This window comes from Manacus vitellinus, unplaced genomic scaffold (assembly GCF_001715985.3).
Source record: "Manacus vitellinus isolate BGI_N305 unplaced genomic scaffold, ASM171598v3 scaffold_30_pilon, whole genome shotgun sequence".
Classification (NCBI taxonomy): domain Eukaryota; kingdom Metazoa; phylum Chordata; class Aves; order Passeriformes; family Pipridae; genus Manacus; species Manacus vitellinus.
Genome location: NW_021940291.1, coordinates 2,282,893 through 2,298,808, shown reverse-complemented (window position 1 = coordinate 2,298,808; position 15,916 = coordinate 2,282,893). Strand labels below are relative to the sequence as shown.

General features: G+C 39.4%; 1 protein-coding gene across 1 annotated transcript in view; it reads left to right on the top strand.

The window, feature by feature from the left end:
- The window catches only part of PTPRJ (protein tyrosine phosphatase receptor type J), a 30,048-nt gene extending 15,873 nt beyond the window's left edge, over window positions 1-14,175 (top strand). Inside the window, exons 12-25 of the mRNA XM_018075945.3 lie at window positions 57-188; window positions 2,778-2,988; window positions 3,143-3,258; window positions 3,838-3,925; window positions 5,110-5,151; window positions 5,954-5,962; window positions 6,057-6,144; window positions 7,235-7,325; window positions 8,144-8,217; window positions 8,372-8,506; window positions 8,904-9,023; window positions 9,400-9,560; window positions 10,038-10,173; window positions 10,879-14,175. Of these exons, the coding sequence (XP_017931434.2) occupies window positions 57-188; window positions 2,778-2,988; window positions 3,143-3,258; window positions 3,838-3,925; window positions 5,110-5,151; window positions 5,954-5,962; window positions 6,057-6,144; window positions 7,235-7,325; window positions 8,144-8,217; window positions 8,372-8,506; window positions 8,904-9,023; window positions 9,400-9,560; window positions 10,038-10,173; window positions 10,879-11,037 (1,562 nt within the window). The 3' untranslated portion in view covers window positions 11,038-14,175. The remainder of the gene's footprint in view (window positions 1-56; window positions 189-2,777; window positions 2,989-3,142; window positions 3,259-3,837; window positions 3,926-5,109; window positions 5,152-5,953; window positions 5,963-6,056; window positions 6,145-7,234; window positions 7,326-8,143; window positions 8,218-8,371; window positions 8,507-8,903; window positions 9,024-9,399; window positions 9,561-10,037; window positions 10,174-10,878) is intronic.
- Window positions 14,176-15,916: the final 1,741 nt, after the last annotated feature.

Here is a 15,916-nt window from a genome sequence, read left to right as displayed (position 1 = left end):
TTGTTTGGAAAATTTCTATCAGTCCTTAACATGCTAAAAAATATTTTTGTTGATAGACCCACCTCATCCAAGTGAAGCTCCTTCAGTCAAGGTAGTCAGTCACAGCTCATTGTCTGTTGAATTCTCTGATTTTGATTCATTGTATGGTCCATTAAAAGCCTACGCAGTAATGATCACAACAGAACAAGGTAAGATGTTATGACATTAGCTATGTGAAACAATTTATCAGATGGCATTATGTTTTAGACTCTAAATAGGTGTTAAATGGACAGAGAAAAAGCTGACAATATTTTCAATCACCTTTCAAAAATCATGTTTGCTTTGTCAGATCATTCCTTATTTTCAGTAAGCCCATTTTCAGTTGGTCTTTTCTTTCCTGACTTATCCTTGTACATAGGTCTCATATGTACTGCCCCTATGCTGTTGTCAAACTGATTTACCAGTGATTCCCTTCCTCAAGATGGTGTAGTATCTTTTCTTCTCCTCACCCCCCACGCTCCCAAATAATTGTCAGAGCAGCTAACACAAGCAGCTTTGGAACTTGGAATGTTTTTCCCATCCTTTCTTCAGCTGGAAGATGTCTGCAGTAAGATCTTAAAAAGAAGAGGGCTTTCCTCCTGATTTTACTTAAAACACTTTTAACTGAGAGAGATGGGATGCAGGTGGAAGGCTCGAATAGCATTGACAGCATTAATGCTGTGGGAGGTTGAATGTCACAGAAAACCAGAGAGTAGTCTGTCAAACTGGTGTCTTTAAAACATCAAAACTGAGAAATATCTTTAATTAGTGAATGTCTAGTGTTGAATCATTAAATTAAGGAACTTACCTTTGCAGTGTAGTTTCCAGTTGAACAACTTTTCATTTCTGCCAGTGCAGTGAAGGAATAAAGCACCTGATGGAGATATTTTCTGGCAAGTAGGATTTGACATTCATGCTTATCCTTTGTTATAACACTGGAAATTCATCTTGCAGAATTTTGACCGTAGATCTTTTTACTATGGTTTTTCATATAATACATGTCCAAGAAATGTTTGTGTGTGTGTGTGTACATATATATAATATAAATAGGAATTTTCTGTACTACTGTTATAGGTATATGTATATATATCATATCAGTGCAGAAAATACCTACTTTTCACATGCCTACTCAGCTGCCCCAGAGTTGCTGGTTTGAATGCCAGTCTCTTGTGTGCAGCTCTGCTTGTACTTTCAGCCAGTCCTGGTAAGTCATGATGAGATTTGGTGCATTCTTCTTTAATTATAAGGTATTCAAGAAGGAGAAAAATAAGGGAGGAAGATTGCCTGCCTTTACAATGTAGAGTGAGTGCTTTGATAGGAGCAGAAAATAACCTTACAGCCAAGCATTGCTTCAGCTGTATGGTGTTCAATTAGCACAAATATTCTTGAGATGTGTTTCTCTGTTCTAAAACAGACATCATTGCCTTTAGGATAGACAGAGGGGACTTTGTCTAGGTAAGGAATAGTGTCTGTTTTAGGATGATATCCAAGACATCCACAAGGTGCTGCAGGTATAACCTGGGATTCCTGTTGGATTTGAAACTAGGGACAAGACAGGACATAAAACATATCTCAGGTAGTATTGAACACACATTTCAAGGTAACTTAGTTAATTGCACCCTCAGCTGCTTTTAATGAAGTCTAGCTAGTGCTTTAGAAGAGTTGTCTTGCACCCTGTTCCTGCACAGTTACAGTTGATGGGAACTTTGCTGCTGGTGGCAGTGAGCCACCAGCTCACTGGTGTCAGAGCAACCCTTGTTTCTACACAACTCTACAAAACTTAGAGCTCTTCCCTCTTTCAGAGCTCCCGCAAGGCTTCTCCTTTGTAAAGATGAATTCAATACTATATCTGCTTTTAGAAGGAGCTTTTAGCTTTGTAAAGGCAGTCACTAGAGAGCAGTGTATGCAAACTTCAGTCAAATGAGCAAGATTCTTCGTTCTCCCTCAACACTGAATATTCATGTCAGTTGGCTTGCTCTTGAGTTCTTGGATAACTGGTAGATTGAGTTTGTTTATTACCTCTTAGGTTACATGTGCCTCAACTGTATGATTGCTTCAAGTTTCTAAGATTCATCTTCTATAACAGATACTGCGAAGTGGTGCTGTTCTGTGAACGGTGTCCTGTTGGTCACTGCTCACTGTGGTAGCCTGGTTTTAGTCTTCTGGAAAGGAAACTGTTCTGATCAGCATTTTGTCCACTGCTTGTCTATGTCAAGAAAAGGCAGAAATTACCTCTTTCATTTCTTAGGGTTTAGGTGTGAGACTTCTTGTAAGATAGAACAAGGAACAAGGTCAGGACAAGTTTAGTGTCACCCTGAATGAGGCTTGATGCTGTTTGGGTAGCACAATGTTACCAAATACCTATTGACTTTTTCTACACCATTTGCATTGTAGTCTCTACATATGATAGTTGATAGAACATGTATTGATATAGCTTACTTGGCTAGTGAAACTTGTCCATGGGGCACCAGGTTCCACCACTAATGTACCTTTACACAGAAACTCTGCTCTGTGGGGCAGAAGTAAAGCCAAAAGCAGATTGAAACAAGTAACGCAGGGAAATAGGGAGGTAGTGCAGTAGATTGCACTGCAGTAGAAGAGATTTCTGAGATTATCTGTTGGATTTAGCCTTTCATTTCAGGCAATACTTATGGAGTAATGTCAACTGCCGTTAATGTGATCATCTCAACCATTGTGCCAACTGATATAAAACCAGTGGATGATGTGTATACCACATATATCCTTGTTTTTTCCTGAAGGTTATGAGTCTTTGAAGTCTAAATTGAACAACACATACAAAGATTTCAAGAAGAAGAAGACAACTACCTATGTTACGTATGTCATAGAAACAGAGCAGGCAGAATCACCTTCTTTCCATTCTCAGAATGGTAAAAACATCGTTAATGTAGGCAAGGGAAATACAATGTATGGCTATGAAAACGGACCATTGATTCCACTTCTTTCATACAGGTATTTATTTCAAATCACTGTTTTGTTAAGTTTTCTGCGATTGAAATCTTAAAGATCGTCTAATGGAAAGATTACAGATCTTGCTTAAGGCTGTTAAATGAACCTATAACGTACCTGGTTTTTTTTTGGTTTTTTCCTTCTACCTTTTCAACAGGGCATGTGTTGCAGGTTTCACTAATATAACCTTTATGGCCAACGTGATTGAGGGGGAAGACAGTTATGTGTCATTTTCACCCTGTTCTGAACCGGTTTTACTACCCCAGGATCCAGGTATAGTTAATGTCAAATATAGCACTGGCAGCTTGGCACATACACAGCGTGTGGAGATTCCTTAATTATGGCAAGTTTCATAATATCAAAACACCCATTGGTTTCTCTGTGTGAAATGTTTCTAGCTTTGCAGTGACACTACTCTAGGTAAATTCATACCTTGCTAGTTCTGCAGGTGATCCCTTTTTAACATGTATGACTTCCACTGGAGGAGTAGCCAAAAGCTGTGCTACTCGTGGCATGCTAAAAGGGATTGGATGGCACAGTGAGACTTTAGTATAGCAACAAGTAGCAAAAAGAAACTGATGTTCTAACAGTTCTGGTAAACTAAACGCAGGTGTATTGGAATGCAGGTACTGGTCCCTCGATCCCAATTTTTTATAAATTTATCATCTTCTTTTTATTATTCTTACTGAGGTTTCAATACTGGTGCTGCCAAAGGACACAGTAAAGGCGAGACATTTAGTAGAGTAGAGCATGCTCTGTCACCTGTAAGGTTCTGCTGTAGTATGTTGATTGAATTAGATCATTACTGAAGAAGTAGATCAGTAATGAGTAATACTTGTTCTCTTTTATCAGGCATTATTGCTGGAGTGGTTATTGGATGTCTTTTGGCCATATTTGCTGTAGTTGCTATAGGGGGTTTCATATTCTGGAGAAGGAGAAGGTAATGTATGTTTATAGTTGTGTTGAGGAACACCAGTATTTCACTTCTGTATCTCTCTCTGTTTTATACACCTCTGTCATGATGCTTTAAGATGCATTGTATTAAAAATGTTGTTTGTATGTTATAGATTAGAATTGAAGTATCAAACCAGTTGTTAAATCACTTTGTTTAACCCCATAGTTACAAACTAATGAGTTCAGAAGAGCTAAATAAAATAAATCTTAATCAATAGAATCATAGAATGGCTTAGGTTGGAAAGGACCTTAAAGATCATCTCCAATCCCCCTGCCATGGCAACTTCCACCAGGCCAGGTTACTCAAATCTGTGTCCAACCTGGCATTGAACACTGACAGGGTTGGGGCATCCACAACTTCTCTGGGCAACCTGTTCTAGTGCCTCACCATTCAGGCATGCTGATGAAGTCATTCACTTAGAAATGAGCAAACATCACAAATTATTGTGCTAAAAGGCATATGTAATTGTATCTTATATGGTTTGATTTTAAGTTTTCAATTAATATCCTTTTTAACTTCCTGTCACATGAAACTTCCATTTTGGAATTTCCAGAAGCTGATGGGTTGCCTAAGGTTTGAGCTGATCTCTCAGTTTCCAGTCTTTTCCAAATAATCTGGGATGTAAGAGTCCACAAAGGCTTTTTTTCTGCTTCTGATCATGTAGTGCCTCCTTTCTAAAGAGTTAACTGTAAGACCTTTAGTCCAGCTTTCTTAGTTTGTTTTCCAAATTGTGTCCAATTATTGTGTACAATAATGAGAACATTTATTTTCATTCAACAACCACTTCCAGTATGACTGACACATCACTGTTGAAGACTTACTGTAGGGATTCTGGTATTAGTAGCAGTTCTCCTGAGATGTTACCTAGCAATGCAGATCCCTCAGATGTACTTATTCCACCAAAATATGTGCTTTATGTTCAGGCTTTATACTCTGGTTGCAACAGAAAGAAATAGAAAGAACAACATCACCCAATAAAGGATGAAGTATTTTATTTTTATTCCAGGTGTAAGGTTTGCCTCAGGAGTTGGGTTTTTTTTTTCACGGAATGAGATGCTTTAAAAGAAATTGTTCTCAGCAGGCACAGGAGATAGCTGTCATCAGAAATCTCATATGCATTCCATTAAATTCTACTGTGAACCTATGTGTTGTTTTCTTTCACCTTACAGGAAAGATAAAAGAAATACTGAAGTGTCCTTTTCTCCAATTAAGTAAGTCCATATCCTTTCACATGTTGTTTTTTGAGATCAAGTGATATTTGTTTTCTGTGCAGTTTTATATAGAATTTTGAAGTATTAATTCCTCATGGAATTTAAAGACCTCAGCCTCCAGACTAAAAATAATCATATTGATCAAGACTTCTAGAACCACTGCAGAGATTTGTGTTCACTTCATGAATCACCATTAGACACACAAATGCTCCACATGGTTTTGAAAAACAGGATGTTTGATGTTTCGTGCACATTGAGGGAACAAACCAAATTGTTGATAAAGTGTATGTAGGCAAAATGAGTACTGTAACCTGAATTTTTTCTATTGTTTGTGACTACTGTGTGCTGAGCCCTTAATTCAGATAATGTTGTGATTGTAAAAGCTGGCCATGGGGGAGTAACCATAATAAATTGCAAGTCACAGGCAGTGCAATTGAACAACATTGTTGGTTCTTGCATCCATTTTTGTGCTGATGGAAAGGCATGGCCAGAGCATCCCATGAAATCCCACCTGTGTAGACTTTGATGGTTGACATAAAATACACCAGAGAATAGGGCCCATCCAATGGGAGTAAGTGGCTGACTGACACCTTCTGCAATGTTCCTCTCCTGAAGGATGTACTGTTCTCTCCTTGGTTTAACAGAGCAGTTATATCCTATGCTTGATACCCTGTCCCCTGTAAATGCACAGTTTTGTGGCTGCAACTAACAGTCATGCTTTCATTCTTAGATTCACATAGTGAAAAATACAACTGCATGTGTCTAATCAGCCTTTTTTTCTTCCCCCCTCCCTCCCCTGAAGGGTCAAGAAGTAAGTAAAGAACACTTTCTAACACATTGACTGAATTAATCCATGGTTTCTTGACCTAATACCAGTTGCTAATAGATGGCTTTTCTCATTCTAGATCAAAAATGATTAAAGTGGAGAACTTTGAGTCCTACTTTAAGAAGCAGCAAGCTGACTCCAACTGTGGTTTTGCAGAAGAGTATGAGGTATGTGTCCTCGGTGGAGAGAGCTTCATGACAAATATTTTTGGCAAGTCAAATCAGCTTTCCTATGGAGCATACACAAGGCTTACTGAAGAGAAAGAGAAGGATCCTTTATTATAGAGACTGTTAAGCCGTATGTATAGCCTTCCCTTCCCCTATGCAGCTCCAAATTTAGTTGAGGTGCATGATAAATACTTCATGTCCTGAATTACTACCACTACCTGTGAGCTTACAGCATGACCTGCTGGTCAGAGCTGTCACCAGAGACAGGACCTCCTGAGTCCTTGCCCTAGTCAACACTGCAGAGTTAGCCTGGGGGATGCTATTTAACTTTTACACTTCTTTTTTCTCATCTTGGAGGGTTTTTTAATACACAGCAAGACAGGTCTCTTGCTAATTTCACTGACTTCTTCAGTGTGTAGGTGTGATTTGCAAACCACACCTGTGAATAGCTCAGAGGAGCAGTCTGAGAAAAAGCAATTATGATTTGCTTACTGACCGTAAATATTTTTCTGTGAAATGTGCTAAAGCTCAATTGTTCCAAGGTACAAAGGACAGGAAGGAAGTGTCGGGAAGGATTCTGTGTTGTCATGTCTGCTGTTAAAGAATTAGGTTTTTTTTCTCATCTCCTTGAAGTTTTTAATTGACTTTATTCTTCAAATTCTTTCTGGGATTGTACTTAACAGGCTGGTGCTCCACCTTGCCTTCCTTCAGTGTGTTCATTATGTATGTGCTCCCTTTCTCCCTGTAATGTCTGTAAGCTTATGCAAAGTAGTTCAGTGCCTTGGGGCCAGAACTAGTGTGCCATTGATATCAGTGTTGTGTTTTAGCACAACAGGCTTTTAAAGCCCATCTCTGTTTTTTAAACACACTACAGTTCCTACATTCTGTATTAATCCCTTCTCCATCAGGTTTGCCACTGTCACCCTCCCACCCTGTAATAAGGTGATATTTATTGTCACTTATCCCAGTTTAACATGCCTGCTTTTACAGCACAGACCATGAGGGTTTGGAGTATTTTTATCTGTTTGTCATGTGTTTGTGTGATTCTGAAACCCAGACCAGGTGCTCATGAATCCTTCTCTTACTGTAGGAACTCAAGTCTGCTGGTGTTCATCAGCCCAAATTTGCTGCTGAACTACCTGAGAACAGGGGAAAAAATAGATACAACAATGTCTTACCATGTGAGTTACTCTCTTTGGTTTTGCATCTTCTACTGGTCGAATGTTTAAGTGAAAACCTTGGATTTGGCTAATCTGGCTCTACCCAGAGGTTTCAAGTGTTGTCAGTTACCAAAGCATTGAATTTGAGCTGCTGCTTTCCCAAAATCACTGTATAAGCAAACCTGGAAGAGCTTTCCCTCAAGGATGTTTCTTAAGAAAACTCCTTTAAAGAACTTTCCCTTAATTAAATAGCTTTCTCTTTCCATTTGTGAGAAACTTACAGTCTGGGTTGAAAACACAAAAGGATAACAGTTGACCACAGACAAATGTATATGCAGAGCTATAAGAAATATAAGACCAGCTTTGCAGATGAACAGAGAGTCTTAAGCACTGCCAAGCTACCTGTGGGCATCCCAAGGTAGCAGAGTGTAAGAAGGAATTGAAAGGTGAACAGTGATGGGTACTTTTGGATGCTTTGGAGGAAAAACATCAGCTGCAATGGCAGCAGGAGACAAATTACTTTTTTTTTAATCCGGTAATTAAAACTGTAGTAAATTTTTTGTTGGGTTAGAAATATATAAATAGGCAAAACCATACCATGTTTAAAAATAAAATAAACAGTGTTGTTCTGAGTGTTTATCCTGGCCACTCATTTTTCTGAAGGCTTTCATTATATAAATACTACTAGTTATGATTCCTGAAGTTCTATTCTTATTCTTAAAACGCACATTGTTCCAAAACACCTCTTATTTAGAAACCATGCATTAAATAAACAGTATTTTGGTGAAAGGTTCCAGTTCTAAAATTCATAATTGTCTTCTCATTTTTTCTGTCTGCAGATGATATTTCTCGTGTTAAACTTTCAAATGAAAGCTCTGGAACTGGTGATTATATTAATGCAAACTATATACCTGTAAGTTGCTTCGTTAACTGAAATGAAATATAATGTGTGTTTTTCTGATGTAGGCTTAACAACTCTTAATGATGTTTAAAATCAGTTTTTATGTCTCACTGATGCCCATTTGTGTGTGTATATATATATATTGATTTTGTTTTTTTCTTCTTAGGGCTATAACTCAAAGAAGGCATTTATTGCTGCACAGGGTCCATTACCCAATACTATAGACGACTTCTGGCAAATGATTTGGGAAAAGAATATCTACTCTATTGTTATGTTGACAAAATGTATGGAACAAGCTCGGGTATGTTTTTATCAAAACTGAACTGTCTCTTGAAGGCAGCTGGATCCCTTCTAATTTTGTAGCAGTTTGGAGACTGACTGCTTTCTTTTAACAACCATCCTCTTGGTGGAGGACTATCTTCTAAATAGGCACAACTTTTCTTTTAAGCTTTTTCCCATTTTCATGTTTGCTGACTATTGGAATAGATTGCCTCAGGAGAGTTGTGGAATTGCTATCTTTAAGGGTGGGTTCTTCTCTCTAAAGAATGACTTTGGCAGAGCTTCTTTTGCCCTGGAATAGCCCTTGAGAAGGGTGACATGCTTTCTAGCCCTGCTTCAGGTGGTGTGTTATTTAAAACTAAGAGTCAGTTGCTTCGTTGCCGTGTGTAATGTGTCTAACTTTGTAACTCTGTTCTTAGACAAAATGTGAGCAGTACTGGCCAGACAAGCAGTCCAAGACCTATGGTGACATTATGGTGACAATGGTCTCAGAAATTGTCCTTCCAGAATGGACAATAAGGGACTTCACTGTAGAAAAGGTAAGTACTGCCTTGGTTGTTAGTAGTTAGTATATAAAATAACCTTGTGCGTATGCAGATACTTGTAATATCTGCTGGACTGAACAATTAGCCACATCAGCAAATACAATGCAGCAGATACGAGCTCAGAGTAAAGTCAAAGGAAAAGAAAATTATTTCAAAGTATTCCCTACTGTAGTGCAAGGAAGAGGGAAACTGGAATATCATTGATCCAAATCCCTGCACATTTTGTAACAGGCATCTTTATTGAAGCTGAGCTTGGCCCAGTGTATATGTCAGGAAGCCCCTACTGTTGCTCCTCTGAAGCCAGTTTTCATTGTCTTGTGGGTTTGTTGTTGGTTTTGTTTGATTTGTTTTTTAATGTATATTCCTGTAGTCCAACACACCAGAGAGCCACACGGTGCGGCAGTTCCATTTCACCTCCTGGCCGGATCACGGAGTGCCAGAGACGACAGACCTTCTCATCGACTTTAGACACCTCGTTCATCAGTACAACAGTCAAAATCCAGTTGACTCTCCTACTCTGGTGCACTGCAGGTAGGAAGAACGTGTTTCTGTTAGACATGCTTTTATCTTGTGGGTTTTTTGTGATCGATTTTTTTATTTTTTTTCAATGGGATTAAAAACAAAATAAGTTTCTTTGCCTAAAGACATGGGAGGAATTTAAACCTTTTTTTGTGCTTCAGAAACTAGCAATGCTATGTACGTAGCAAGGTAAGTGATACAAAATTTCATTAGAATCTCTCCTAGCCTGGAAAACTTGGCTGAAAAAGTTGTCCTTTCAAGTGCTTTTCAATATAATCTTGTGCTAGTGCAAGGCTGAGAAGCCCAGAAGCATATCCCTCCTTCCTCTTGGTGGTGGTAAGAGCCACCCCTCTGGGCTGCCAAGACTTTTATTACCTGTGCCACTGAAATAATAGGAGGCATCGTACCGGTTTCACTGGCTTTTCATCAGACCAGCAGGGAGCAGGTGGTTGGTAGAAAGCAGTAAATGGTCTCCCCGTGTCGTTGCAGTGCTGGTGTCGGGAGGACGGGGACGTTCATCGCCATTGACCGCCTGATTCAGCAGATGGAGATGGAGAACACTGTGGATGTGTACGGAGTGGTGTACGACCTCCGCATGCACCGGCCTTTAATGGTGCAAACTGAGGTGAGGCTGTCTTGGACCCAGCAGCACGTTTTTCAAGTGTGCATAATAATTCAGGAAGCATGGACTCGGGATGTAGCTCAGAACTACAGGAAAATAAGATATTAAGGAGTTAAAATTGTTCTTTATTTAACTTCCCTTCTTCCTGCTCCATCTCTTCCCACAGAAGTAGTTGCAGCCAGGGGCCACCGTACATCCAAGCAAGAGTACTTTGTAGGACTGGCATTTGCAGCTGGAAAGAGCCAAATCCCAAAGCAGACTTTTGTGCAGCTTGTCTTACCCATGTGGGTTTTATCCTTTAGCTGTGAGCCAGAATTATCTTGAGTCAGGTGGTCTCGATGTGCATCTCTTCTTTTGTGTTCTGCAGGAATACAAGTGTTCCTGCTGAAATTATCTCTTTGATCCAAAAAGGTGTGTGGATTAACTCAAGCTGATTTGAAAAAGGCTGTAAAATCTCCATTGCGAAAGTCTTTTAGGAGGGCATTAGGCCTGACAGTAAACTTGATCCTAGTTTTATATGGGGGTGTTGGTCAGATGACATCATGATGTCCCTTCCAGCTCTATTTTCTATGAACTACACACACAAGTTCTAAAACTTACTCTGTGATAACTTTCAGTGCAGTGCCAAAACCTACATTCAGAAGCAGAATTAATTTGAAAATCAGATGTTTTCTAGAAATGCATTACCTTCTCTTTTTCTCCTGTCAGGACCAGTACGTCTTCCTAAACCAGTGTGTTATGGATATTATTAGATCCCAGAGGGAGAAGAAAACTGATCTTATTTACCAAAACATGACAGCAATGGCAATCTATGAAAATTTCACACCTGGACCAGGCTTTGGGAAGGCCAATGGCTACCACGCATAGTCCAGCAGGAATGCAGTTTCTCCAGGAGATGGTACCTGCCCATAGGAAAGGGAGGTGTTCTACTCATGTTTTCTGGGATTGTGTGCAGTGTCTCATGTCTGGCTTCTGCAGTTCTGTCTGCATTCAAAGAAGTGATCTACAGGAGGGAAAACAAAATGCTGGCAGGAGCTACAGGTTGATGTTAAAAAGAAAAAACCAACACAACACAAGCAAAACTATTTGAAGTTAACAGAGGAATCTTGCTTTTTTTTCTTAGGAATTTAACAGTACTGATAGGTGAAATAGCATTTGCAGTATGAACAGTGAACTAGAATTTAAATATTAAAATAATAACACAAGCTTTTCATTACAATTTTGTATGATTTCATTTACAGACACCAGGCTTGTGAGCTGTTTTAATATATTTAATTATAAGTTTCAGGAACATATTTTATCTACTGTATCTGGTTACTTAGTTAATAGATATGTGCCTCTGTGATCTATTTTTTCTGTGTTCTTTTTTATTTAAAAAAAGGAGTACAAACGGCTCCTTCAAATGGACATTTATACTTGGAAATTGTGCCTTTTCTAGTTGCTACTCTAGAAAAAAGAAAACAGCAGAGATTCTATTTTTGTATGAAACTCTTAATGAGAACACAGATTTTTAAATAAGGCTTATGTCAAACTTAACTGTAGTTGCACTGTTGGCAGGACTCTCCAGAAGTTTGGAGGTGAGCTTTGTTTTTGCATTTCACCACAAATATCCCCTGCCTTAATGTTTTGGTGCCTCTGCCAGAGGAAAAGGAGTGTGGTCTGTCACTCCGAGCTTTAACTGTAGAAAAAAACCAGAGAAAGTGAATCTGTGAATGTGTGTGCAAGGGGGTGTGTGTGGGTGTGTATGAAGGACAGAATAGCTCCTCCCTGTTCCTGACTGATATTTCTGTTTTTATACAATTTATAATGATTTATTTAAAGGTGCAATATATGATTTACTGAATAATGCTCACTCTATTCTAATAGAGTTTTTCTCAGGTTGGTGTCTTTTTATCATTGTTGTTGTTTTTCCTCAAATATATAAATCTGTGAAAATGTTGAAACTAAGGTTCCAAGTGTTCAAGCACTCCCAAATGATTGACTGGCTTTACTGTTTCTACCAAAACACATTGTACAAAATTCTGCTGTAAAGACAAATTTCTCGGTTGTTTTAGCCATTCAAAACTGAGACATGTCTTACCTGCCTGCATCTCATTGATCCAGTGTAATTGTTTTATAATTACTTGCAATGTACTGCTGCTGTTGTTTTAGCTGGTCCTTTTAGAAACAGAACAAGCAAGCAGAAATCCTCCAGTTGTTGATTTCACAAGTCGAGGATCAGACTGGATTTATTTTGCTGGTACATAACTGTTAGACTTAGGAAGGCATTACCAATGAAGGACTTAAGTAGCTTGGGGTGGGGGGAGGGTGTGTTTTTTGGTCTTTGGATCATTGCACTGGTTGCATTGCAGATGAATATGAAGTTCATGAATAATGCTATAGAATAGCTATAAAGTGGTGAAAAATCTTATGAAGGTTTAATAACCAGAGTCCCTGGAATTCTGCTGCTTTTTTGTTGTTTTGGGGTTTTTTTTTGTTTTGTTTTAGTAGACTTGTCAAAAAAAGCTGCAGATACTAAGAGTGTATGTGGCTTTACAGTGGAACCTGACAACCTCACGGGATCCAATGTCAGCTGAAGGAAAATGTAGGAATTCCTGGTGCACAACTGTAACTTTACGAATATCCTGAGGAATTCTTTACAACCTGGTGTGAAACTGTGGTGTGCTGTGTGAGCAAAACTGGAGAACAGGCCACAGTGCAGTTCAGCTTTTGGTTGGTGGGTTTTGGAGTTTTGTTTATTTTGGTTAAATTTGTTATATATGTTTTTTTTTAGCAGCCACTTGAATATATTTTTTTTCTCGCTTTCTCTGAAATACTTAAAAAAAAAAAGCCAACAAAACAAAAAAACTACCATGAGGTTAATGATCCTGCCAGCTCCATCCAAACTGGCTGTCCACAAAGTGGGCCCATATTCTTCCTAGGCTGCTGTCAGTTGACAAACAAAGATAAACCACTTGGACCAAACAGAACCATTCCAAAGGAACTGGGAGGGAGGAAAGTCTGCCCCTTACAGTCATGTGGTTGTTTTTTTTTAAGTCTCTTACTCTTTTAGTTACAGCACATCTGTGCAGAGCACAGAGCCAGTATTCATTATTTCAGGTCTCCCAAGATTTTGCTGCCTTAGGGTGGCGAATGCTGTCTTGCTCCTGAAGGCCCTTGTTTTGTATAGCACAGAGGAGAGGGAGATGAGTCTTCCATGCTAGATGATGTTGATTTCATAATATTGCAGCAGAACATCAGAAAACTAGCTAGAACAGTAACTGTTTTTGCTTGACCACTGCCCAGATCCTCTTAGAGAAAACAGTTGGATCTGTCCCATTATGTTGGTGTTGGAAGCAGACATCAGATTCTCACTTGTGGCATCATCTAATGAGTATCCATTTTAAATAAAACTGTATGCATGTGTTTTCCCCAAACTGACTCATTGTGAGAAGAGACTGAAGTTTGAGGTAAATGACCTGTTGATCCCATGTTGATAGGTGGAAAAAGTTGGTAAGGCTTAAAATGTTGTAAAGATAAAGTTGGGTGTAATGTCAATGTGAATAAGTAGGATCTGCCTTATAGGACGTCTCTGCAGGAAGAGAAGGAGCACAGGCAATGCTCTACTACCTTGTGGATCTGTCTTGGTCAAGATGACTTGAATTCCTGAAATTATTTTCTCCCTGCCCTCTGATGTTCTTTGTGTTATAATTGCTGAGATCTGTCTCTTTGGTCAATGTCTTCTGTTGCTGTTGCTTATCTAAAGCTGTCCACTGAAAGCTGCACTGTGTGACGATTACATCTCCTGCATTTCTGTTCTATTTTTTTTCCCATTTGGGGCCTGCTTAAGAAGGGAAAAGTTGATGTGTTTCAAATAAGTGACTGTTGAATATCATGAAATGATGTACAAATTTTGTTGTTTTCGTATTTGTTGTACAGGAAATTTCTGCACATTATAATGTTTTTAATGGTTTGATTTGTTTCTAAAGATATAAAATAACAATTAAAAAGCATCATCCTAGAGCACTTTGTCTTATTTTTCCTTTATTGGGGTTTTCTTTTTAGTTCCTTTCAAATAAAATTAATTTCCTAAAGTTTCATTTAGAAGGGCTTTATAATAGATAAGGAAGGTGAGCACCCATTCTCTGGTGTGACCTTTGAGTAATTTTTGTATTACAGTCACTGGAGCTCCCTGCAAGGCTGTAATCTGTCATTCAGACTTGCCTGGCAGGATCTGGGTCTGATGTTACTGTGTCCTGCCACTTGGTGGATTCTCAAAATGAAGAGCTTGATACCAGGTAAAGGAACAGGACCATCCTCCAAGGTCCATCAAAAGATTTACATTCACTGAAATAGCCTTGAGGGAGGTCCAGTGTTTCTAGGACTCATTTACTTTCAGAGGAACAAGAAGGAGGATTTTTCAATCCCTTTAAGATGTTCTTTTGTTGGGAGGTGATAGAAGGGGATGCAGAAGTATGTTTTATTAATGTTACAGCTGGCTGCTTGATTACAGATTAGCTGTCTGTAGAGGCATATAACATTATCTCAGGTAAGTCCTTTTCTCCTAAAATTTTTAGGTTCCATTCCTGGCTGCCATCTGAATCACTCCCAAGGAGGATCACATGCCTGGAGGGTGATACTGGCGTTCAGCAGCTCTCCAGTTCATCATGGGGTGCTGACACTTAACTGTAAAATCTTGTGATTCTCCATGGTAACTTCTGTGTTTTCTGAAGTGACTGGGTGGTGAGATAGGAAGAGCAGTGTGATTGTCTCATCATCATTTAGTGGGGGCATGTGCCAGCCACATGATGTTGTCTGAGTGCTCTCAGTGAGACTCATGCAGCAGAAGAGAAGCTGTGACAATGAACGTGTAGGACCTGCAGCAGGTGACCACCACTGCCAGAGGTAATCAGCCTCAGGGAGACTTCTGGGAAGTGAAATTCCTCACTTCCCCCCCCTCAAAATTACATGGGTTTGAGATATTAGAACTTCAGTAAAGCAAACTGTCCGGTTGTCATTTGGAGTGTTACTCTGTTTGGGTGGGTAGAGCTGAACCCATATATCTGAAAATCACATTCTGTACTTGGTCTTGTCATGCATTGGTTCTAATGCCTTTGAGTTTAAAGAGGTGGAGGTCAGAGAGGAGAGGACATAATGTTTCTATCCTGTTCTTCACTTGATAAATGGGATATGTTGATGATGCCCTTGCATGCCTTTCCTGGCTGGGGGAGTTATCAGGCAGCAAATGGAGTTTGGAGATGAACAGATGTGGATGTTTTTGTGGAAGAGGGTCAGAAATGGGAGCTTGGAAGGGAAGGACACCTGAAAACTTTGCGCACTGTGCTTTTCTGAAGCAAAAAGAAAAAGCCTAGGTCTTAACAGTTCCTGTTTTTTCTGAGTAAAAACTAATTAAAAAATGCAGATGTAATCACTTTGGTCTAGGGCCAGAATGAGGGGCAAGTGAAGATCAGTAGTTAACTTGCTTCTGAGGTAGGCAGGTACAGTGTTTTCCCACTTCCCATACCCACCAGAGAAGTTACTGTACTTCCTTTTTTCAATTACTGTGACACTGCTGCAGAGAGTTCTTTTCAGCTCTTCACATAAGACCTCGGGGTGTTGAAAACTCTGGCTGCAAGCTGTTCCATTTCAGCACTTTGCAGAAGTGTTTAAGGAGTTGGTACCAAACAGTGCCTCCCTCCAATCTTGTATTTTGTTCCATTCTCTCTGCCCTTGGACTTGGCAAACCCTTTGCCCATGCCAGCCTCCT